The sequence below is a fragment of the Pseudorca crassidens genome, chromosome 11, assembly GCF_039906515.1.
Source record: "Pseudorca crassidens isolate mPseCra1 chromosome 11, mPseCra1.hap1, whole genome shotgun sequence".
NCBI lineage: Eukaryota > Metazoa > Chordata > Mammalia > Artiodactyla > Delphinidae > Pseudorca > Pseudorca crassidens.
In genome coordinates this window covers 54,536,373-54,562,403 of record NC_090306.1, presented here as the reverse complement: position 1 = coordinate 54,562,403, position 26,031 = coordinate 54,536,373, and the positions used below count along the sequence as shown (strand labels likewise).

General features: G+C 38.6%; 2 protein-coding genes across 8 annotated transcripts in view; both read right to left on the bottom strand.

The window, feature by feature from the left end:
* Positions 1 to 14,586, bottom strand: part of TBK1 (TANK binding kinase 1) — a 38,981-nt gene extending 24,395 nt beyond the window's left edge. The window contains exons 1-5 of the mRNA XM_067697224.1: positions 14,434 to 14,586; positions 11,872 to 11,989; positions 7,781 to 7,921; positions 3,896 to 4,025; positions 1,628 to 1,809 (exon numbers count right to left, since the gene is read on the bottom strand). Of these exons, the coding sequence (XP_067553325.1) occupies positions 1,628 to 1,809; positions 3,896 to 4,025; positions 7,781 to 7,921; positions 11,872 to 11,958 (540 nt within the window). The 5' untranslated portion in view covers positions 11,959 to 11,989; positions 14,434 to 14,586. The remainder of the gene's footprint in view (positions 1 to 1,627; positions 1,810 to 3,895; positions 4,026 to 7,780; positions 7,922 to 11,871; positions 11,990 to 14,433) is intronic.
* Positions 14,587 to 17,874: 3,288 nt separating this feature from the next.
* XPOT (exportin for tRNA) overlaps positions 17,875 to 26,031 on the bottom strand; it is a 134,290-nt gene continuing 126,133 nt past the window's right edge. For 6 of the 7 annotated variants that reach the window (XM_067697222.1, XM_067697221.1, XM_067697218.1 and 3 more), the window contains 4 exons: positions 25,322 to 25,388; positions 23,422 to 23,493; positions 20,871 to 20,927; positions 17,875 to 18,486 (listed from right to left, as the gene is read on the bottom strand). In XM_067697222.1, coding sequence (XP_067553323.1) covers positions 20,899 to 20,927; positions 23,422 to 23,493; positions 25,322 to 25,388 — 168 coding nt within the window. In that variant the 3' untranslated portion in view covers positions 17,875 to 18,486; positions 20,871 to 20,898. The remainder of the gene's footprint in view (positions 18,487 to 20,870; positions 20,928 to 23,421; positions 23,494 to 25,321; positions 25,389 to 26,031) is intronic. The other variant, XM_067697217.1, reaches the window with a different exon arrangement.

The following is a 26,031-nucleotide window of genomic DNA, read 5'->3' as shown; positions in this document are numbered from 1 at the left end:
CACCTGTGATATGTGACTCACCAATACAACATACAAGTTATCACTGCACGTGCACTGGAGGTGTTATTACATACAGGTGAAAGCGTCTGATTACTTACGTTTTCTGCCAGTGAAGGTGTTCCTAAACTTTTACATATTAACTACCTCTGATTTTTATTATATTTTCCTTTATATTATTATTAAGATACTATGCTATTCTTTTAATTAGATATGCAGGTGATTATATTATCTAAGAATTTCTTTTTAAGATACTGAAAAGAACATTGTAAAACATTTATTATAAAAAGGGGGCGATCATACACGGTAGAAACCACTAGCCTGTATGCTCCGGCTGCCTTCTGCTTACTTCTCCAATTCCAACTCCTACCACCTGCCTCTTCACTCACTAAATTGCAGCTATTCTGTCATCCTCCCTGTTTCTCAAACATCCAAGGTCATTCTTATTTCTAGGCCTTTGCAGTTGCTTGTAATGCTTTTCCCCCAAATCTCTGCATGGCTTGCTTCTTTTTATCATTTAAGTGTCAGTTCACTTAGGACTGAAAGGAGGCTTCCCCCAGCTATCTTCCTCCTGCTAGTCACTATTTTATTACCTAATATTGTCTTTCCAACACTTTAATTATCTGAATTTATCTTATTTACTTGTCTGTTGTCCTCACTAGATTGTGGGTTCCATAAGAGCAGAAATCATGTACATTTGGTTCATCGCAGAAGTCCCAGTTCCTAGAACAGTGCCTGGTACCTAAATAACTGTTGGATGAATGTAATCCATTTTTAGGTATTCTTAATAAAGACTATCAAAATATAATAGATTAATTTGGGGAGATATATTGATAGAACAAGACATCTTAATTCATGCCAGACTTAGTATAATCTGAATAAAGCTATGGGGCCAGGTAGACTTTATTCATGTTATAAGATTACAATGGCAGAATCCAGTTGGAAAAAAAGTCACAGATTCTAAGACTTTTAAAACAAAACCCAGAGCCATGAGCAATCAGTGATAGCTGTATATTATAAACTTCCTGATTACAAGTTAAATATACTTATTTTTCAGTGTCTTTTCTTAAGTGTTTCAAATGTTTACTAACTTCACACAAACACATCTACATAATCTGTTTCAACCACAGAGCTTTTCTAGTTTTCTAGCATTTCAAATTAGATCTTTTAGAGGCATTCAATTTTATGTGTGTTTCTAACAACTATTCTTTTCGTCTTTCAATAACCAACCTCCCTGAAGAGAATCTTCTGCTTCAGAATTATAATGAAGTTTCCTCTACAGGGAAGAGTACTATAACAAGCTTGTAATGTATTAACTGCTCTGTTCCAAATAAGGAAGCCTTTACTAGTTAGATGTTTCTGGAGTGTACAGACAGTTCTTTCTTTTAATATAGATGAATAACATTAGTAAAATTATTTAAGATTATTATAAAACTTGTAAGAATTTTTAACAGAAATAACCCCCGAGAAACCGATATTTAATACCTCATTACAAACCATATTCATTAGAATAGAAAATTTAATTTTTGCCATAAAAGTTGACATTTCATAGTGAACTGGTTGACCAATTATCCATATTTACAATATATCCAACTTCTTTAAATAAAACTATTAGTGATACATGACTTACCAAATATTCTTCTGTGCCATACAGAGAAACAAACTGCTCATCATCTTCTAATTCTCTAGCTGCACCAAAATCTGTGAGTTTGTACACAGACTGTCCGTCTTCCCCTATTACACGCATGATATTTCCTGGCTTAATATCACGGTGAACTATGCCATTTTCTCGGAGATGATTCATTCCACCCACTTCAACAATAAATATAAAACACAGGAAATCATAATGTAGGTATCTATGCATATGTATGTGTGCATCAGACTCACTAATTAACATTAATTCATTTTCACTCAGTGTAAGTTTTTACATAAGTTGGTCCAAAGTCATTTTAATCAAAGAAGTAACAGATTATACTTATATTTTGTACTCCATGTTTGAGTAATGAGGAGTTTTAGAATGATAAGGACCAATATGGTCTAAGGAAGAGTCCAATCTCTCTTAAACACTATCAAGAAAATGGAACACAACAGTCTTAAGCCTATGACCTCCAGAATTACTTTTGGTTATACACCTGTGGGCCATCTGCTTAAACTTAAGAATGAAGATTCCCAAGAAAGATAATCTTTCACCACAATTTTACATTTTTACCTTGGGAAAAAAATTCCACAAAAGAGTAAACTGGACTCAATACATAATATAGTAAAAAAAAAGTAATAGAAGGAGGCAAAGTGTCAGACTTGTTTCCACAAAAATATATTTCTCATATGCTTAGTGCTCTTCTAAAAATGCCATTTTCTTTTCTTTCTTTTTTTTTTTTTTAAGGACAAAGGTGGCAAAACTGCTGAAATTAAGCTGTTTGGGCTAACTGACATGCAATGTCACAGAGTGATAGTCTGAAACATTTGTTTGACAGCTGACAGATGAATGTCCAAGCATGACATATAAAAATAAGTTTAGGGGTATCAACAATCAATTACGAAAGCTCAGAACTACCAGTATACTTAGGAAGGCATCAATCATCTATAACTTCTATTTGATTTACGAGGCTGTAGCATATATTGCTTCTTTTTCATTTTACCCTCACCTAAGTAGTCTCTACTGCTTCCAGTGTCAAGTTCAAGAATTCCCACTAACCTCATACTTTATCACTGGGCTTTTCCTATTCTTCGAATATTGATTCATTTCTTTCCAAGAAGATATTATTCCCTTTGGTTGCCATATATTTTTTAATAACAGCTTTGTTGAGATAAAATTTACATACCATAAAACTCATTTTTTAAAGTAGTTAAGAGTCACAGCGTGTACAACCGTCACCACCAATTTCAGAACACTTCCATTACGCCAAAAAGAACCCCACGTCTATTAGCAGTCACTCCTCGACTCCACCCTCCCCTCAAGGCCCTGACCATTCCTCTGCTTTCTCTCTCTATGTATCTGCCTATTCCGGACATTTCACGTAAACGGAATCATACAAATATTGTGGCCTTTTGTGTCTGGCATTTTTCACTAAGCATTTTTCAGGTTATATCCATATTATAGCATGTGTCACTACTTCACTCTTGTAATGAACAAATAATATTCCATTGTATGGATATACCACATTTTGTTTACCTATTCATCAGTTGATGGATACTGGGCTACTTCCTTTTTTTTTTGGTTATTATAAATACTGGTACAAGTTTTTGTGTGGATTTTAAATTCTTTTAGATAAACACCTACTAGCGGAATTGCTAAGTCATGTGGTAATTCTGTTTAACCTTTTGAGGAACTGTCAGACTGTTGTCCAAAGAGGCTGCACATTTTTACACCACCACCAACAGTATATGAGGGGTTCAATTTCTCCACAGCCTCGTCAACACTTGGTTCTGTTTTGTCTTCTTGATTTTAGCCATCCTAGTGGGTGTGTAGTGGCAGCTCTTAATTGTTTTGACTGGTATTTCTCTAACAACTAATGACCTTTCTATATACTTGCTGGCCATTTGTATATCTTGTTTGGAGAAATGTCTATCAAATCCTTTGCCCATTTTTAAATTGGGTTGTCTTTTTATTGTTTTGTTGGGATAAAAATTCCTCATCAGATGTACGGTTTGCAAATATTTTCTCTCATTTTATGGGTTGTCTTTTTACTTGATGTTGTCCTTTGAAACACAAAAGTTTTTAATGTTGATGAAACTTATCTATCTTTTTTCTTTTTGTACTTGCGCTTTTGGTGTCATATCTAAGAAAGCACTCCATAAAGGTCTTTGGCTTTGAATGTAAGAAATTTATTTTTTAAAATTCTTATGTCATTAAGTTATATATACACACATATATAATCATATAAATAAACAAACATACCCACATCTCGCAAAACAATTAAAAATTCAGACTCTGGTAGTCCATAGGCATTACATGGTTCTTCTAAAACAGTGTATAAACTTCCACATGGACAAAATTCCATAATAAGTACTTTATGTCTCGTTGTTACCTGAAAAAAAAAAATCACTGATTGGGGCTCAATATAAAAAATAAATTTTTATTATATGCCAATACTTACCTGATTTCATTTAAAAGTTGGATTTACTACAATAATGAAGGCACTTTAAATTGCTTTTTACCTGGGGTTTGTTAAATATTTGTTGACTGTACAGATGAGAATTAACATCTTCTAAATTCATATTAAAATTGGATTTGTCAGGCTTCCCTGGTGGTGCAGTGGTTAAGAATCTGCCAATGCAGGGGACACGGGTTCGAGCCCTGGTCCGGGAAGATCCCACATGCCACAGAGCAACTAAGACCATGCACCACAACTACTGAGACTGTGCTCTACAGCCCACAAGCCACAACTGCTGAGGCTGCATGCCGCAACTACTGAAGCCCGTGCTCCTAGAGCCTGTGCTCTGCAACAAGAAAAGCCACCGCAATGAGAAGCCCACACACCGCAACAAAAGGTAGCCCCTGATCGCCGCAACTAGAGAAAGCCCGCACACAGCAACAAAGACCCAACGCAGCCAAAAATAAATAAATTTAAAAAAAAACAACTGGGTTTGTCTTTGAAGACAAACCACAGCAAGTCTAATTAGAAAATCACTGCTACAATGTTATAATGATTCTTTCAAAATTATGTTTAATTTCTAATTCATAACGTACATTTATTTAGGATATTAGTTCTTCTAACAAATCTCTTAAACTTGAAATTCTTCCTGTGACAAGCACTTTTACTTCAAAGAATGGAGTTCTAGACTTTTTTTTGGCCACGCCTTGCAGCCTGCGGGATCTTAGTTCCCCGACCAGAGATCGAACCCGTGCCCCCTACAGGGGAAGCGTGAAGCCCTAACCACTGGACTGCCAAGGAGTTCCCAGAGTTCTAGCCTTAAAAATAAATAGGTGGCAGAATAGTTGAGTCGTCCTCTTGCAGCAAAGTTCTAGTCTGCTCATATGAATCTGAGCTGCTGATTTGTTTTAAACCTTAATTTTAATGTACCACTGAATATAAGATACATCATCAATTTAATAACAGCTTTATAGAGAAAAAGAAGTATTACCAAATTACAAATACACATTGATTATAAGATACGTGCTCATTTCAGAAACTCAAAAATATGAATGAGACTTAAATCCAGTATTCATCTCCAACTTTTAATTCTTCCTTCCTTTTATAATTCTTTCTACATATCCCCAATATATACCCATAAAATATTTTAAATTTCTCTACGATTGAGTAGTATAAAAGAAATGTTTAAAAAAACTGTTGTTTTGAAAAAATGAAATAATTGAATGCTGATGAATTGAAAATTTGAGAAATACCCATAATCCCAGCACCCAGAGATAATTATGTTAATATTTTGGTGTGTTTCCTTTCAGTCTTTTTTCTATGTATCAAATCTTATTACAGACACATTAACACTTTGTATACCGTACTGTATATATCAAGATCACACTGCAGGGCTTCCGTGGTGGTGCAGTGGTTGAGAATCTGCCTGCTAATGCAAGGGACACGGGTTCGAGCCCTGGTCTGGGAAGATCCCACATGCCGCGGAGCAACTGGGCCCGTGAGCCACAACTACTGAGCCTGCGCGTCTGGAGCCTATGCTCCACAACAAGAGAGGCCCCGATAGTGAGAGGCCTGCACACCGCGATGAAGAGTGGCCCCCGCTTGCCACAACTAGAGAAAGCCCTTGCACAGAAATGAAGACCCAACACAGCCCAAGATAAATAAATAAATAAATAAATAAATTTAAAAAATTAAAAAAAGAAAAAGATCACACTGCATATATATTTTTAATACTGATTTTCTCACAGAACATTATACACAAGCATGCTCCCAGGTGATTGAAATTTGTTAAATATCTCTCTTTATTACTGCTTAACCACTGTGTAGTAAAGAATTAATTTTAGCCAGAGAGGTCCGGTCATTGCCCTTGGCTACTGGGAGGTGATATGCTAGGCTTCTAGAATGTCCTATCTGCTAGAAGTGTCTCTGTCTGTGGGTTTTGGCCATGTGACAGTCTAACAATGTGATTTATAATGGGGATTTTGGACATGCACATCCGTTCCAACTTCCAGAGGAAATGGAGGCTAAAAGTATTATCAGAACCTATGGGAAGGGCTGACTACAGGTCAGCCATGCAGGCAGTATGTGACTGAGCCCCAATAAAAACTTTGCACACCAAAGGCTCAGGTGAGCTTCCAGGGTTGGCAATACTCTGTGCGTATTGCCATGCATCAATGCCAAGAGGATAATGTATCCCTGAGGACAAGGAAGATTCATGTTTGGAACCCTCCTATATTCTGCCCTATGGCCCTATGGATCTCTTCCTTTGGCTAGTTCTGATTTATATCTTTTTGCTATACTAAAATATAAATTATAATGTAAGTACAGTTGACCCTTGAACAAAGCAGGGGTTGGGGCGCTGACCCTCTGCACAGTCGAAAATCTACGCATAACTTTACTGTATCTGTGGTTCCGTACCTACAGATTCAATCAACCTCGGATTGTGTAGTACTGTAGTACATATTTAGTGGAAAAAACGCACATTTTTAAGTGGACCCAGGCAGCTCAAACCTGTGCTGTTCAAGAATCAACTGTACAGTGCTTACCTGAGTTCTGTGAGTCATTCAACATTCTAGCAAATTATCAAATCTGAGGGCAGTCATGGGAAGCCCCGAATGGGTAGCCAGTTGGTCTTAAGGGAAGATAGCCCTGGTGACTCCTGAACCTGCAGCTCGTGTCTCAATGTGCAGTCTGGTGGGGACTTCTGTATCTACCTGCATGGTTTGCCAAACTCCTCTGCAGCTTGCATCAGAAGTTTCGAATAGACTTGGCAGTCTGGAGGGCTATGCTCTTAACCTCGAGTGTAGCTAACTCTGGGTGACTAGCCAAACATTCTAACTTATTTAACCATTCTTTATTATAAACAGGGCAGCAATGAACATTTTTGTGCATAAAATTATAATTTACACTTCTGATTACTTCCTAAGAAGTAATCACTAAAAATGAAATCACTGGGGCTTCCCTGGTGGCGCAGTGGTCGAGAGTCCGCCTGCTGATGCAGGGGACACGGGTTCGTGACCCGGTCCAGGAAGAGCCCACATGCCGCGGAGCGGCTGGGCCCGTGAGCCATGGCCGCTGAGCCTGCGTGTTCTGAGCCTGTGCTCCGCAATGGGAGAGGCCACAACAGTGAGAGGCCCGCATACCACAAAAAAAAAAAAAAAAGAAAGAAATCACTGGTATGAGGAGTATAAGCTGCCAAACTGTTTTTCAAAAGGTGTAATTTTATTCATTACCCACACTAACAGGATTTATATTTTTCTAATGACATTTTTATTTTCACTGTTCCCCACTAAAATCAATTCTGTCTTTTACAACTGGACTTCATATATCACTCTCTGGATTCCAAGGATTTTTATTTTTTATAAAGCCTTCTTTGAATTGTTTGACTTTCTCCTTGATCCTTATATAATTATGTCAATTTAACTTTAGCTTTTGTTTTTAGTAATAATACCAGTAACCATATTCTATATTCTTTTATTTCTTATATACTTTTTCTGATTCCATGAGACTTCATTTCCATTGTTATAGCTGCTCAAGAATCTTTGAGAATAAATATTGGTGGTATGAGCCCTAATTTTCACCATTAAAAAGCCCACTGTTTATAAAACGATTTTTATATTAGATTATTTCTCCCGAATCATAATAACTACAATAAACATGACACCGTTAATTAAAGCTTGACTACTTACCTCCTCTTCAATAGCAAATAATTTGACAATATTTTTGTGATTGAGTTTTTTTAACACTTCAAATTCTCTCATTTGAACATCCACTGGACGAAGAAAGCTTATGTTATTAAATACTTTGATAGCAAATAAGTCACCAGTTTTCTAAGAAAAAGAGAGAAAGGTTTTATTTATTTATAATATTATAAAGAAGATACAAAAGGTACCATTAGCACTAGATACAGCAATTTATCTTTTTTATAGAACACCCTGAATATTTTTAAGCATTAGGTAATTTGTACTACGACTCCTGACCTTTTTATTTTAAGCTGAAATAAATCAATCAACTGTTCAGTATTTCTTTCAAACTGAATGCTTTGGAATGTAGAAAAGGCTATTTTTTTTCATTTTATAAAATAAAGCTTCCTCTCTCTCTATATATTTATATATATATAAATAAAGCTTCCTTTATTTATATATTTCATATCATAAAGCTTCCTTATGATACACGTGGCAAAGATAGTCATTTACATATCAGAAGAGCTCTAACAGTACCAAATGTGAATGTGTATTTTGAATAAGAAATAGAAAGTGAAACTCACAAGGGTTTCTCCAGGGCCTAACAATTTTTTTTTCTAACAATTTTAAACTAATCAAAGTAGGAAATGAAAGATTAAAAATTATATTCCACATATGCAATTTTTAGTAAGAATCTCAAAGTAAGGCAACTAACTTTAAGATTCCCTAGCTGGGGGCTTCCCTGGTGGCGCAGTGGTTGAGAGTCCGCCTGCCGATGCAGGGGACACGGGTTCATGTCCCGGTCCGGGAAGATCCCACATGCCGCAGAGCAGCTGGGCCCGTGAGCCATGGCCGCTGAGCCTGTGCGTCTGGAGCCTGTGCTCCGCAACGGGAGAGGCCACAACAGTGAGAGGCCCGCGTATCACACAAAAAAAGATTCCCTAGCTGGACAGAATGTGTATGTATGTGGGGGGGGGGGGGGCTGGGATTTGAGAATAAGGTTAAAGCAGACCGTCCTCATTGGACTGCACCACTGCTGCCTCGGGTAACCTTCTGCAACTTCACCTAGAGGACTAGGGCAGATTGTTGCTTAGCAGATCATTTCTAAAGGATCAAAGACACTTCCTTTCCTCTACCAAAGCTCCGGCAGCACCCCAACTCTCACTCTCTCATGGCATACTGAAGTAGATTAAACACAGAATTACAATGCAGCCATAGTTGGGAGGGAATCCTAGAGGTACAAAATACATGCTAAATTTCAGGTAAACATTACATTGTCATGGTCTTCATTTAATTAACCTTTCTTTGAGGCTCTCTTCCAGACCCTCCCACCTCTTTCCAGCCACTCAGGCCAGATTCTCTGAATTTAAGCTTACTTTTCCCACAATCCAAGGTTGAACTTGCCTGGAGTTAGTGGAGAGACTATTCGTTTCTCCTGTGAGCTCGGGTTCAAGCATGCCCTGCCTAAAGATGTTTCATGGGTCTCTGTCTTTTAGGACCTCTGTGCTCTTCCTGCTTTGAAGCCCTCTCTACAGCTTCTCACACAGATTCACCACCTACAGCCATCACCCCAGAATTTCATAATCTTCTTCTTAAAACCATTTAGCTGCATCACAGTCTCACTCTTCAAGATCCCTCTTTGGAGACCACCACCTGTGTTATGTGATCACTCCCCACTCTCTCCCCCGCTCCCCCCACACCAAATATCCATATATTCTTTCCAGAGGAGAAGACCCGTTGACTGTTTTCAGACAGTATGAAAATGGAACAACTTAACTAGAGCTCAACTACACTGTTTTCCCATTTGATCAGCCAGGGTAAGGACACTGCCAAATCTATACCACGCAACAGAGAGATTTTTCTTGAGGACAACTGTCTCAAACTTAGTCTGAAATCAGAAGAATCCTAACAGAGGAGCAAGCAGGGAAAAGAACACAATGTTGCAATGTACCCACTATGACCCAGGCCAGTATTTTCCCGCCTTTTGTAGTCTACATCATACCTGTGAGATCACTGGGATATGTGTGGGAATGTCCCATTGTCCCTCTATTCAACTGCACAGTCACCTATCGGTCACTGTCTCTAAGTCAAAGCATGATGAATAATATTTAGAGATGCACGTGTACATATATATACAACGTGCAGGTCAACATGTCCTTCCTACAGCTCTCTCCCCTTTAACTTCACCTCAGTTATCACACACATATACACCCGTCCAGACACAGTAGCAGCTCAAGGCAAATTAATGAAAAAGAGACAGATTAAGTAAGTAATATACTTTGAATAACAAATAGTAAACTTAGGGACCGGGTCACTCTGAGCAGTAACATAAAAGGGTTTAGCTAATATAGTTAAAGATGCTTGAACAAACAGTTATTAAGGGCAAGCAGGATTTGGGGGGTATAGTCCTAAACCCTTGAAATTGATGTCACTGAGAACAAACATGGTTTCTCAAAACACATCCCAGGGAAGACTGCTAGGGACTGAATACTAAACTGGGTGTTAGCAATATTTTAAGTCAGTTCTTATGCCTCTCAAATCCTTATTTGAAGCTTTCAAACTATAGTGGATAAAGAACAGTTTTACTTCCTTTGAAGAAGAACTTCAGGACAGTAGTCTACTCTGTCCTCATTCATTCATTTATTCTTTCAGTCAACAAGCATTTACAGAGTGCCTGCTAAGTGTAGGCACTTACATGAAGGACACTGGATAGCTACGTAAGGAAAGAGGATCAGAAAATGTGAGATATTTACTAGTGCCAGGCACTTTATGCCTCCCTCAATTCCTATCACTACTGACTACCTGTCACTCCATCAGTTTCTAATTTACGTTCCTTCCAATACCACCTTGCTACTAAACCCAACACGCTTCGTGGGCAGGTACAGCACATTATCTGTAGCTCAAATCACTAGGTCCATCATAGTGTCTGACACATACCAAGTGATTACTAAAGTCTGTTAAGTTAACCAGGGTCACAGGAACACAGACGGTCAGGTGCGTCTCACTGCTAAACCCAGAGGTGCCACGCCACCCGTTTTCTCTTCTTGGCACCGTGCACAAAACAAAAACAATTTCTAGGACAGGAATATCCAAGGCTGATCACTATGAATCTGACCAAGGACTGGAAGCTGCGGACAATGCTAGAGTTGGAGGTGAAAAAAAGCTAAAAACTGTACGACACTACTTCCGATTCACTCTCTAAGAGCCAGCGGAAACAGCATGCATCTATGAATGTTCATCTCATTGCCACAGACAGAACTGACTGGTGGTCTCAAGGTTACAGAAAAATATAAGGAAACTCCTCCTTCCTAAAATGTTTAGAGCTCCTGTGCTGAATTCACAGTGCTGAAAAACTAGTGAATGATTATTTGCATTATAAAAGGATGTTTTTATTCCATTACTTTTCCAGCTTCCTTCCCAGAATAGAAACTTAAATGATCTTAAATCTCTTCATTTTAAATGACTTTAATTACCTTTTACTTCATCCTCCAATATAGAATCTGACACAAAGTCCTTTTGGTTCTTGAAATGCCTCTGGGATTAGCCCTTTTATTTTATTCTCACTTGCACTAACAAGTTCTGATTACCGGGATATATAGTCTTTTAAACCTGGCTCCTTGATGATAACCTCACTTTACTCCAATCTACTTTGTAGAATGTTTTACTCTGGGGGCATGAAGCCTTACTACAGCACAGCAGAATCATCTGTGGGTTTCCCTCAAAAATACCCATCTGCTCCTCACCATGCCTCCCTCTATTACCTCCTAACCCAAATCACTGCTGCACTGAACTCGGTCAGTGAGATCACTCACTCACGTAGGAGGATTAGGTCGAGGAAAAAACCAAACGGCACAACACTAATCTTCCCCAGTTCCTTTTTTCAAACAACCTTCTGTTTTTCTCCATTCCCCAACACATGACCTCTGCCACCACTGGGTAGATATTACTGCCTCTGACACAAGCTATACCTTAAGCAACCACAAAAACAGATACTCTCTCTAGACAAATTAATCAAAACCACCAAGTCTCACTTTAGTACAAGTGTGCGTCTCAGAAAACTACATATATGGTGCTTTCACAGTATTCTCTGTACCAACCTTATGTCTTCCACGAAAGACATTTGCAGTAGCTCCTTGGCCTAAAATATCAGATAAAAGCCACAGATGATTAGAAGTGCTCTGCATCTCGGCGTGGTTAGGTGATCCTCTTGTTATACTAAGAGAAAAGAAAAAAAAATTGCATGTTTGTTTTCAGGGAATAATACATTTAAGAAACAAATGTTAGCTATTTTTACTCTCAAGAAAGATCACCTATTATTTATTACTAAATCAAAGTGCATAAACAGTCCAAAAAAATCTAACTTTCCAGCAATATTAAAGACTAAAATGCTGCATGAGCTCTGAAAAAACATCAACCAATAACATCTTATATATTCAATTTAATTCACTTATTCACAGGGCTGAAAAAACAGCAACTTCCCTTCTAATTTTGTCTGTCAATGAGAGTGATATTGGCCATTTACCTCCTTAAAATGTTTTGAGAGATTAATCAATGATAAATCATATTATAAAGTGTTTTAAAATAAAGTAATAAGGTAAAATACAACAGAAATATAGAAAAAAATTACTTTGTTTCCTTCCAGGGCAGGGCAACACTAATGAAAACAACTGTTGCCATGGCCTAACACTTCTATAACTTAAAACTTCACCTACACAAAGCATGACAATCAGGAAGCAAAGGTGACCTTTCAGCAATAAATTTTGAAATTAACTTAGGGATAGTTTCTTCGACCTCCACGTATATAAATATACACATACTGAATGTGTATTAGCAAGTGTTAAAAAATAAGCAAGGGGAGGCTCAGCATGTATGGGGGCAGGAGGTATATGGAAAACCTCTGCACCTTCTGCTCAATTTTGCTGTGAACTTGAAACTGCTCTAAAAAATAAAGTCTATTAAAAAAAAAAGCACCACCCCAGCCTTGTCCTTCAATATTGAAAAGCTGTAAAAGTATATTGTAAATATTTGAGCTCCATGTTGGAATAAAAATGAGGTATGCTAAATAGCATAAACACTTGTCCCACCATGCCACCTTAAACCTGATGTAATGTCAGGCTGAATCAAAACAGATCTTGCTCTCCCTTCATAGTAAGTTAGAATGGACTAGGTATTCAGTGATGAATTAACGACTGCCAATATTCCAAGTAGGGTTAAGTACACAAAGAATGGCCAGGGGTCCAAATTTCACCAATCTTTGATATACTCAGAGAGATGTATATAATTTTACCACCCATCTAATTCAGATAAGGGAATTTTACATACAGCAACTTATTGGAAATACGCAATAAAAATACGATTCCTTTTTCAAAATATGAAATACACATTTGTCAGCTACTGAGATAATAATAAACTTCTCAAATATCTTTTCAATAATATTTTCAAATACTTCTCAATATGAAAAGCTTTGCTCATTAATGTAACTGTTGCTTGAGATAACTATAATTGGCAAATAATATCATTAAGTATCTATCTATACCTAGTGGGTAATATAAAACACATTTATCAGCTAAGATATCTGCTCTCTATATGCAGAAATTAAACTATGGTGTCACAATGATCTGGGAAATGTCTTTTGAAATTATCTTCCAATAACCCCACAATAACCGCATACTAAAACGTGACTCAGCACACCCAGAAGGTACTTGCTATATAAATCATTCCAAAATTTGGACACAATATAGGCAGGCACTCAACAAGTATGAGACTGGTAATCCTGCCTTAAGTCTACTTCCTTATGCTGTCCAAAATGAAAGTTACCATCTGTCCATAGATGAAAACAGGCTTGGTGACGCTGCATATGGACAAAGTTCCAGGATTTCCAAACCCTACCACTAAGTGAATCATTTATTAAACAGATATTATATTCAGCGTTCTTCAGGGAAAAAAGTCGGTCTTTGGTTATGCATTTGACAATTACTGGGTAGAACTTGTTCTGAGGCCACCTACTAAAAATGCCTGGGAAACGGATTGGAAATTACACTCATAAGCTACGTCCCAAAGGAAAGGTTTGGGCATTTGCATTATACGTGTGTACATTAAAAACGTCTTTGGCTTCTGGCTTCCGGCGAGTCAACCCCCGCTTCACTAAAACACGTCTCTTTTTAATCGTCTGAAAAAAAATCAAACGATTTAAACACTGCCAATAGCGTCCACGCTCGGAAAGAGGGGTAGAAAGCGGCCAGCCTAACTCCAAGGGAGAGGGACATCCGCCTGTCCCGGCGGCCAGGGCCCAACCCCGGTAACAGACACATCCTCTTTCTCGGTGGCCCAGCGCCACCAGACCAGGGAGGGTCCGAGTCAGACAGCCGGCCGTAGGACGAGGAGTCCAGACGCAGGGGACGGGCCCGCGCGACCATTCCGGCCGGCTTCGCACGCCCCGGACACCCGGGAGGCGATGTCAGCCCAACCAGAGTCGGGGAGGGCTCGGCCTGGAGTCCCGCTGTGCTCCTCCGGTTGCCCGCCCCGCCCCCGCCCTGACTCAGCATCCCAGTTTCCCACTGGGGGTGGGAGCGCTCCGTGAGGGCCGTGCCCGGCTCAGCAGCCCGTGCCCCACGCGCCTTTGGCCTCTCCGCCCCCGCCCGCCCGCCCGCCCCGCTTACCTCGCCGGGTCTCCGCCGCGCCACCGCCAGCGGGCTCCCGCGGCCTCCTTGTGCCTCAGGCCACTTCCGGCTTCGCGAGCACGGGCCGGGGGTCACGTGACCGACGGCCGGCGTGCGGGTGCGGATGCGCGTGCGCACTTCCGGCGCACCGATCTGGGCCTCGGCCTCTGCTGCCAACGCTCCTCCCTCGCCCGGCTCTCCGAGGCCTCTGTGGCGATGGGCCGAGAGGCTGTGGGGCGTTTGGACCTCGTCCACACCCTCTGCCTGTCCCCTCTTACTCTGACGGTGAAGCCGGAGAGCCCTGCGCAGTGAGCGCAAGGATTCAGATTCCAACTGCGAACCCGCCCCGTCCCCGGCAGCCAAAGGCGGAGTGAGGTGATAGTGGGACAGACGGTGGACGGGTGATTACAAACATGCAAATAATCACGGGTGTGCAGAATGCTGGACACTTGAGGGGACATCGCTGGAGGATCATACTCTGCAGGGATAGATTCGTATGTATCTTAAAGACCACATTGGCTGCAGGGGAGCCAGATTATCGGCTGCGAGTAATTCGGACGTGAGATTCTTAATGTAAATAAGCTCATTTAATTCCCTCTTTTTAGACGGTATTTTGGAAAATGGCAATACTGGAGAATCTAGGGACTAAAATCAGGTCCCCTTGCAGTATTCGTGCCGCTAGGATCTCAAGCAGCTATTCCCGAGTGATCCTTGTTGCCCACTGACAGAATTGCAGCCCTTCTCAGCGTAACGAGAGGCAGAGAGGCCGAAGAGACCTCTGCAGATAAGGGCTAAATTTCTGAGTGAGGGAGGCGGAAGGAGGGAGTTCTTCCCAGATGAGAACTATAGGAGCCGGCAGTGAAATAGGAAGCTATGGCAGAGTGGTTAAGAGCAGAGGCTTTTGAATGGAATAGACCTAGGGTTGCAGTCCCAGCTCTCCCTGCCAAATACTGACTTTAAGTCATTTTTTAAAAAACCTCTGTAAGCCTGTTTAATCACATATCATATATACAGTGGAGATAAGACCACTGTAATGCTTGTTACAAAGGAATTGATTAAACCTTTAAACAATGTTTAAGTGATGGAATCATTCTACTGTAACAACAATCTATTCACTGCTTACATTCCCACCAATTTTAGTTGTCCCCTATCTAATGCCAAGAAGAGAACCTGTCCAAGTTCCTTATAACTCACATCTCAAAGGTGAATGGGAGAAAATGTGATTAGCTGAAGGCCTTGATTCACATGTTTACCACGAGTGAGGAACACTGAAATACATTTTCTTAAAGATCAAGCCGTTTGTGAACCAATTAATATTAGTATTTAAGATTTAAATAAACTGTTAGGCACAGAACTATACCAGGCCTCATAAAACTCTTGTAGTTCCATAGTTAAGTCATACAAATCGCTCAGTCTTACTGCCTCAATGAGGCTGTTAACAGATGAGATTCACCCTTGAGACAATTATTTGGGTGTTTGCTTTTGGAGACTAAGAACAATACAGAAAAGGTAATTCATGGTGGAAGTTTCCTAATTGCTATGGTACTCCCTAAGTAAAGTGCGCTAGGCAACTTCAGGGAAGGAAGGTGGGAATTATTACACATGATTAGATAACATGAAGTTTTAATTTCTGTTACAGACTCTTAATTCCCACGTTTTCATTTCTCTTAGCTCTGAAAACTTGTTAATCTCCTGAAGGGCTTTAAAGAACCAGGGGAAAAGGAGGTGTTGCCTTTACATACACGGAATAAACAGTACAATAACAATAGCTATTATCAAGCCTTCATTTGCAGATGCTGTAGTAAGCTCTTTTCATGTTTAACTTACTGAATTCTTAGTTATGAGGTAGTTATCATTATTTCCCCCACTTTACAGATGGGGAAACTGGGGCAGGGAGAAGTTATTTAACCTGCTCAAGTAACTGCTGAAACCAATTACTGGCAGCACTGCTATTTGAACCTACTTAATCTGGATCCTGAGCCTGTCTAAGCTCTTAACTACTATGCTATGCAATTCAGTATACTTTGGACAATTAGTTCAAAGATCACTGCAATAGATGCAATGATCTCTCTCACTGTAAAAGAAACAATTAGCTCTCACTCATCTATTTTTTTTTTTAATTTTTTTTTTTTTTGATGATGAGAAACAATGCCGTATTTTATTTTTTATTTTAATTTTTTTTTGCGGTGCGGGCCTCTCACTGTTGTGGCCTCTCCCGTTGCGGAGCACAGGCTCCGGACGCGCAGGCTCCGGACGCGCAGACTCAGCGGCCATGGCTCATGGGCCCAGCCGCTCCGCGGCATGTGGGATCCTCCCGGACCGGGGCACGAACCCGTGTCCCCTACCTCGACAGGCGGACTCTCAACCACTGCGCCACCAGGGAAGCCCCACTCATCTATTTTTAAAACCATTTTTATTTAAGTACAGTCATCCCTCAGTATCCACAGGGAACTGGTTCCAGGACCTCCACAGATACCAAAATCCTTGGATGCTCGTTTCTTATATAAAATAGCATAGTATTTGCATGTAATCCACGCACATCCTCCCATATACTTTAAATTATCTCTAGAATACTTATAATATCTAACACAACGTAAATGCTATGTAAATGGTTCCCAAGTGCAACAAATTCAAGTTTTGCTTTTTGGAGCTTTCTGGAAGTTTTTTTTCCCAAGTGTTTTTGATCTAAGGTTGGTTGAAACTATGGATGTGGAACCTGCACCTACAGAGGGCTGACTGTATAATATACATTCCACTGATCTATTTTTATAATTAACTGCAACTTAGTTTAGTACCTTTATTCTATGATGTAAGGAAAATATTTATAATCTCTTCTGGAATTAACACCAGGAAAAGATTTATGTGCAAAATTTTGAATACAATTTTAGGGAATTTAGAAGACCACTGAAGCCCATCCATGAAACCTCTAGGGACCACATGGGCCAAAGGTTTAAAAAAACCCTCAACCACCCTAAAACCTTACTTGGGCTTTTAAAATTTAAACTTAAATGATGGCTATAGTAAGTGTGCTGCTCAGTTTTGTCCACCGTTTCTTAATTTTCCAATACTACTACTGATATTATTTGTCTTCTTGGTTTCCTGCATAGTCATGAATAAAAATGGGGGAAGGCAGGGGAACTAAACGGGCAGCTACTACTTACAAGCATCATAAACACATAGGTATATTGTGCCCTAAGTAAATCTAGTAAGATGGAAAATATTAGATTTTTAATTCTATCAACATACTGACACAGGCTTTTTCTAGTTCACTTAAAAAAAGGATTCTGAATTATTTAATAGAACTAAGTCACATGTAATCTTTTAGGAGCATAATTAAATAAATCATCCATACACTTATATGTGCAATCCTTTAAATGGGAAATCAGGGAGAGATGAGAAAATAAGACTCCAGTATTTATAATAATTCCAAAGAAGACTCAGTAGATTTCACTACGTAAAATTTATTTCCTTTTTTTTTATAAAAAATGTATAACACCAGCACCTACTCTTCAATCAGTTAATTTATGAAACCATTCTCTTTTGTAGAATACACATTGGCATTGAAACGGTTTAAAGAAATGTAATGGCTATCTACAAAAAATTAGTTTTGATTTGTTGTATTTCCCCCATATTTGATGAGTCTGCACACATAAAAGAAAATTAAAATTTTCAAACATTTTATATTCAGCAATTAAAAAAAAAGTACACTGTTTTCCTGCTATGGTCTTTATAAAGGACTTAAATTTTCAAGTTAAAAAAAAAAGGTACTAGGATAACTGCTGTATCTTATAACAGCATTTTTATATAGAACGATTTGAATTGGCATGCAAGCAACTTCTCTAGTTGTCACATACCAGTAATTTAGGGAAAATTACACCCATTTTACAGAAAAATCCCAATGCATATACTGCAATAAGCTCAAAGCAGTGTTAAAAAGACCAGTGTGAATGGCACACAACAATTGTTTCTTTATAAATTATTAACTGGAATTCCTGATCATGAAGTAGGCACAGGGAGATCCAGTCCTTAGGGCTTTGCTCTCTGGAAAAACACCTGTAAATAAAGTATTAGTACAATTAGTACTGATGTCAGAAGATTACCTTTACCTGAAGAATGGCTCCAGGTTACTGGGTGCTAGTCACTCTTTTGTAAAATACAATAGATTATGTAAAACACTTAATATACTCCATAAATCCACACATAATGCAAGTCAGGAACATTCTCTTCTGGACAACTTGATAAGGTCTAGAGATAACTTATGTTGCCATTTACTAGTGAAAATATGGTATCACCTCCAATGCTGTGAGATTCAAGCAGTCAGAGGAAAAGATGCTCTTGACACCTTTTTGCTGATTGGCACTACTGTCAAAGTTAATGCTAGGAAATTAAATTTTGAGGAAGAAACAAGTCAAAGCTAAAGACAGCAGCTGCTATCTCTTAACTATTTATTTATTTGATTATGAAAAAATACTTCCAATTCAACACTTGAGACTATGAACGAGTAGGCTAGAGGCTGTGCTAGGCACTGGCTCAGTATTACTACCTTCCATAGTTGGGTACATGTTAAGTGAGTATTCGAAAGAATAAATAGCAGGCAGTAAGCTCATTACGGATAAGGACCACATTCGTCATTATATCGCTAACACCTAGTAGGTCAGACATTCACTTAACAATTATTAACTGTCTATTGACTAAGTGGAGAGAAAAGAATCATCAATATAGAGCAAAAAATAGCCCTACAAAGAGGCCATGCTTGAGATAAGCCTAGAAGAATGGGTAGAATTCATAAAGGCGAAGCATGCTAATAAGGCAGAATTCTGGAAGAACAGCAAGAATAGTAAAGACTGTTCCTGCAAGAGAAACCGGAAAGGTAGTCTGAGATCAGAATCTGAAAAAAAAACACACCTAAATGCCAAACTAAGAAATATGTACTTTTTAGTCAATAAGTTATGAAGATTATGAGGAAGAGGAAGGAATTTCAGAGGACTGTTCAATGTTTTCAAACAGATCAGCTTGGATAGAACAATGGAAGGGAAATCAGAGTGAGATAAGAAGCCTACACCAGAGTGGCAGCAGTAGAGACAGAAAGGAAGTTAGCAAGGAGGAAACAATCAGCCAAGACCTAAGGATCAATCAGATAGGAACAGAGTAGGCACAAAAGAAGGAACTTCCTTTTTTCCAACTAGAAGAATAACGCTATCACTGAAGAGAAGCTGGGCTGGGGAGGAAGACTTTATAAATGCTGTTTGGATGAATATGTTTGGGGCACAAGCCTGCTACAATGTACACACATCTGCTATAACAGATACCTCTAACAGAGAGTTACAATGTTTTTAGTCCTTTAATCCAGTGTGATTGATCTCTTACTTAACAGAGGTTACCTCCACAGGCACTTTGCTTTTATGGGGAAATGGGAGAGGGGAGGGTTCTCAATGACAGACAGTAACTCTATCTTCTCACAAACTCTTTTGTCAGTTTAAGCTGACAAACTTAGCACCAAAGTCAAAGGATAGCACATTTATTTATCAGCAAAGCCCCTTGACTTGAATGCCATGGGCAAAAGAACGAGGGAGCCATTAAGTTACCTGCCCCTAAGAAATTTAACACAGTGCTTTACCCTCAAATTTGCTGAATGAAGATAATAAATAAAAATAAAGAATAGTTCCTCATCCTGTCACACTGTAACTTTATTTCCAGACCACGAGCTCCTTGAGGGCAAGGAAAGTCACTCATTGGTATTTGCAGCAGTTAGCATAGTATGTGTTACATAAAAAGCAGTCATGGAGTACTGAGTGACTGACTACCCAGGTGAAAGCAAGATACCTGCTTCATGGATTTAACTGTAAAAATGAATACCAAATACATATTTGGTACTTCTTGCCAACTTGGAGGTTGATTGGTTGGTTTGTTTTAATTTGGTGATTTTATGAATGTAAAAAGAGCCTTAATGGCCAAATCTGAGGATTCTACTTTTTGTCCATTTTGCAATTCAAAAGTTTCAAGATAGGATATAACCAAGTAATTCATACTTGTTTCTTTATTTTTAGCTCCTTCCTTTCAACTCAATATGGGCAGCTGTTCATAAACATTACTTGTTCTCCCAGTCCTCTAGTTCCTGTTTAATTACATCACAAAACTTAAAGGAAACTTACATTTTCATACCAACATGCTCAGGCACATACACATTCAGTTTGCTTATCTGACTTTCTATAATCTTTTGTAGGAGCTCAGTTGAAAGGGGCTTTACAGAAAACTCTGAAGTGTAACATCTATTAACCATGGATTCTTAGAAGCAGGTTTTAGAGCAAAGAGATCCCCAAATATGTAACTGTTGATCAAACTACAGTATGACACAGTATCCTGTAATATATATTCTCTCTTGGCTCTGAAACATCACCTAATTGTATGAAGATATATAAGTTTTTCCAAATACCTACCTTTAAGTAGTTTTTAAAAACTTTAGCATCAGGCTGCTGAAGCGCTTGGCAAAACTCCTGGGGGGGCCAGGAGGGGAGGAGAGAGAAAAGAATGAGTCTATTTGTATTAAATTCATCATAATTCAAAACCACAGTATTCTTTTTAAATTATGATTAAAAAAATAAAATCGACCATCTTAACCATTTTTATGTGTATAGTACCAGCAGTGTTAACTATAGACAACTGTCATGCAATAGATCTCTAGAATTTTTTCATCTTGCAAAACTGAAACTCTATACCTATTGAACAACTCCCCTTTTTCCCCTTTTTCCAGCCCCCATCCCCTGGCCACCACCATTCTGCTTTCTGTTTCTATGAGTGTGACCACTTTAGATACTTCATAATAAGTGGAATCATGCAGCATCTCTTTTTGTGACTGGCTTATTTCATTTAGCATAACATCCTCAAGGTTCATCCACGTTATAGCATATGACAGAATTTCCTTTTTTTTTTTTTAAGACCCAATTGTATTCCATTGTACGTATATACCACATTTTACTCATCCATTCACCCATCAATGAGCATTTAGGCTGCTTCAAATCTCTAGGATTCATATTATAATTTATCAATTAATTAACCTGAACAGTTCCTCACCAAAAAGGTTATATGGCATTTTCAAATGTAATACTTGTCAGAGAGGCTGCTTTCACTTTTGAGAACATGGCCTCCTGGGCAAGATTGACTCTTGCCTCAGAAGGGTGGGTGGGACAAAAACCACATGGCTATGGCTGTTTTCATCTAGTAAGAGGGTAACTGAGCGGAGCCAGACTGAGAGAAAAAGAGAAAATTCTCTTCAATAAAATTGTGCAGGGACTTCCCTGGTGGTCCAGTGGCCAAGACTCCCTCCTCCCAATGCAGGGGGCCTGGGTTCGATCCCTGGTCAGGGAACTAGATTCCACATGCTGCAACTAAGAGTTTGCATGCTGCAACCAAAGATCCCACAGGCGGCAGCTAAAAGATCCTGCATGCCACAACTAAGACCTGGCACGGCCAAAAAAAAAAAAAAAAGGATTGTGCAAAAAGTGCTGTCAGAAGGCATATGAAAAAGGGAAAACTGGGAACCATTATCTTTTATAAGCAAATTATTAGATAGAAATATAATACACAGAAAGACAAATATCATATATTGCTTACATGTGGAGTCTAAAAAGAGGGTACAAATGAACATATTTACAAAACAGAAACAGACTCCAAAAACAAACTTATGGTTACCAAAGGGGAAATGTGTATGTGTGTGGGAGGGATAAATTGGGAGATTGGGACTGACATATACACACTACTATATATAAAATAGATAACTCATAAGAACCTACTGTATAGCACAGGGAACTCTACTCAATACTTTATAATAGCCTATATGGGAAAAGAATCTAAAAAAGAGTGGATATATGTATATGTATAACTGATTCACTTTGCTGTACATCTGAAACTAACACAACACTGTAGTCAACTAAACTCCAATAAAAAGAAAAAAAGAAAAAATAATTTTGCTTCATTTAGCAATCTGGGAAACTACTGATATTATTCAAAATTGAATGGTATATTTCTATTTTTGAGGTGCACTAAGATCATATGAGTAATTAGTAATGTATTGTTTTCATAAAATACTAATTTACTTGTGTAACAAATGATAACTGAGAAAATTAATTTCAAGTTAAAGATATGTCATAAAATAAGAGATCATAAATTCACTAAAAATGAGTTTTATGATTACTCTTATGTGAGATCTGTTTCTACCTCATTAGAATTATGTGCTATTGGACAACAGGTCTGGATAACTACGCATCCAGAAAACAATCGAATGCCATCATAAAAATCACTCTGAAAGAGTGCAAAAATGTAAGATAGCTTTCCAGGCACTTACCTCAAAATACGGTTTCAGATTCACAAATTAAGCACTGGTGAGCTTGGCCTGTGTAAAATGAACTACCTGGCACAAACTTTCAGAGCAGAGGTTCGTGTGCCACAGCCCCCTCTGGCAGTCTGGGGGAGCCTGCTGGACTTCTTGCAGAATGTTTTAAAAAACATACTTGTGACACACGGGGTTACAAAGGAAGCTAATTCAATGAATTATGGTTATCAAATGTATTTGTGACATGTGGTAGAAGAATAAGACTTATTGATTTAGATAACAAGGTCTAGTGGCATATTCTAATAACTCATAATTTCAAAAAGATGAATATAAATAATATTTCGAGATCTGTGGAACAACTAATGCGATATAAAAATATCTGTGATTTCTACGGGTGACAACATCACAGGCAATGCAAATACTACTGTGATTTGTCCCCTACACAATGGTAGGAAATTAAATTTCTGTTAAAGGTAGTGAAAATAAAAACAGTTTTTTTCTCATTCAATTTCATAGGCCCCCTGACATTTGGACTTTTGCTATCCTATACATAGTAAATCAAGGAGAATGTAGTTTGGCTTCCTTGAATCAAAATTTAGATTGAATTACATAGCTCTATTTCTTTAATTAAGAGGAAAATCCACTAGGACAGATCTTACCTGAATTATCTCTGGAGCTACTTGCAAGGAAGGCAGGTATTCTTGTTGAAGATACTGAACACATTCTGGGCCCTGAAAATTAAATTGGAACAACATATGTATACTTTAAACACAAAATGGTATTGTGATTAAGAACACAGACTCGGGAGCCAGATTGCTTTGGTTTGAATCCTGGCTCTGGCAAATTTCTAGTAACCTGTGCAAGTTATGTAACCTCTCTGAGCCTCAGTTTCCCCACCTGAAAAATGGAGTTATTGTGAGGCTTGGATGAGTTAAGAAACGTAAAGCTGTTAGAATAGCACTTAGCACTGAGGACACGTTCACATTACTTAGTGCTAGTTATGCAGTGCTAAAGATTAAACAAATACTCTTCTAAATGCAGGAAGTCACAACGCCAAAGCCTGGTTCCATGCACTGAAAGGAGAAAGCAAAGAGAGGGGCTTCTGGTTCAATCTACCATTGGGTGGACTATAGGGTGTCTATGGGTGTGCAAGGGGAAGCCTGTGGGTAGTGCCAGGATAATGAACATCTTTAGAAACTAAAATACAAGCAAGAAAGAACAAAATGCTATGTCGGGAGATAACAGCAATAAAAGTACACCCCCTCTCCCTTCCAGTTCAATAAACTAGGAAACAGGAATTTAGTAGCCAGGTAAGGAAACCAATACCCAGAAAGATAGGGTGATTTGGCTAATTTGCTGTTAATTAAGTCTGTACTAAGTAAAAAGCAGGTCACCTGACTTCTAAAACCATTGCTCTTCATTGCCAACTGCTGGTACTGCTAGATGCTAAAACTCTAATAGTTTTGTGGGTTTTTAAGGGTAAACTTGGTAGAGGGAAGGGAGAATTCCACAAACTAACCCCTAAGCCCTACACCTTCTCAACAGCTACAAAGGAACTTAAGATACAATTTGAAAACGGTTTTCCTATAGCAATTTGTTTCTGAGACGGTGGCCTCGACCAAATGCAATAAATCCAATACTTAAAAAAAAAAAAAAAAAGAAAAACAAAAAACCCAGCTATTTCACTTTCAAACTTGAATCTGACTTAAAGGCTTTAATATGTTAATGACTCCAATCTAGTCCAAATGAAAGTAACAGTTATCAAAATGAAATCAATCCAACTCTCCTCAATGTACTTCCCCCTGCATTAATATCTCACCTTTTCCTTTAGTCTACTCTCCCTATACTTACTGCCCACTCACTGCTCATCATTGCATATAACCCCACTGTTACCACTTAAAAATGGAGTATACTTTTTTTTTTAATGAGGAAAAGTAAACTTAAACCTCAAGAGGAAGTCAGTCAGGTAGATAAATGAGAAAACAGAACAAGGAAGCAAAACGTTTTCTAATATGTTCCATTTGATTCAATTCTCTGTGTATCTAAATAACAGCTCTGAGGACAAGATAAATACTTCTGCATTGTAAACATCATTCTTACTGTTTGTTATTCCTCATCCTCCTTGACTCTCTAGCATCCAACAATGTCAACTAGTCTCCTCTTCCATGACTCTCTTCCCTTAACTTTCATTCCTTTGGTTCTACTTCTAGCTTTCTCTTGACTCTTGCTTTAGCCAAAGTTCTTTCTATCCTGGTCTTAGAAAGTCTCATTCATTCCTACTACTTCATCTTAGCAAACTACAACCTGAGGACTCCAAAATCAGTATTTAGTTCTAACTGCTCTAGACCCGTATATCAAAGTGCCCTGTGAACATTTTTTCCACTTAGCTCTCCTAAATTCAACCCCACTGACTACTGACTTACCAACTTTTCACATGTAACACACACCTAGTTCCGTTTTGGTTTTTAGCTATTCTACCTCCATGCTTTAGCTAAACGGGATAACACTATTTTCTACCAAGTCTACCATGTGACATCTGATCTGTCTTCATACACCCACCGCATAACTTTGCCCAGAGTGCCAGCTCCTCCTGGTCAGCCCGATGAATGTACATTTGTTTCAAGGTCTATCAGAAAAACAGAAAAATACCCCCTCTTTTCAACGGCTGTCTTAGACTGCCCTCATAGGCAAAGCTGCTCATTCATCTTTAGTCCCACCATGTTACATTTAATACAAATGTATTAGTTTAATATACCTCTGTTAAAGTACTTACTTAATCCATCCAATTGAGTTTTTAGGTACTGGTCTCCCCTGATTCTAAGCTCCACAAATATTGGGGCACTTTTTATTCATCTTTATACAGGTCTCCTGCAGCCCCAAAACACATACCCCTCACCCTAGCACACAGAGAAAATGTTTGATTGAAAACCCTTCAAATCTCTTTTGGAATCAAAAATTCAAGTTCAAACAAAGAGGGGGCTATACGGAGACTCTGAACAAGACGTCATGCTTTTATTTTAGGCAACTGAGGGAAGACTCATTAGATGACTGCAACTATGTGGGAATGCTAGTCCTGTGTTGGCATCCTAGCTTTGTGAAGTTTGAGACAGAAATTTTTGTTTAAAAAAAAAAAAAAGCTACCTGATTTTCAAATATTGGCAGTCAACTCATTATTATTTAAAATACTGTATAAAGCAAACAACACACCAGATAGATTCAGCCCAGAATCACTTATAATTTATACAAATGGTTAAACTGACAAGGACAGT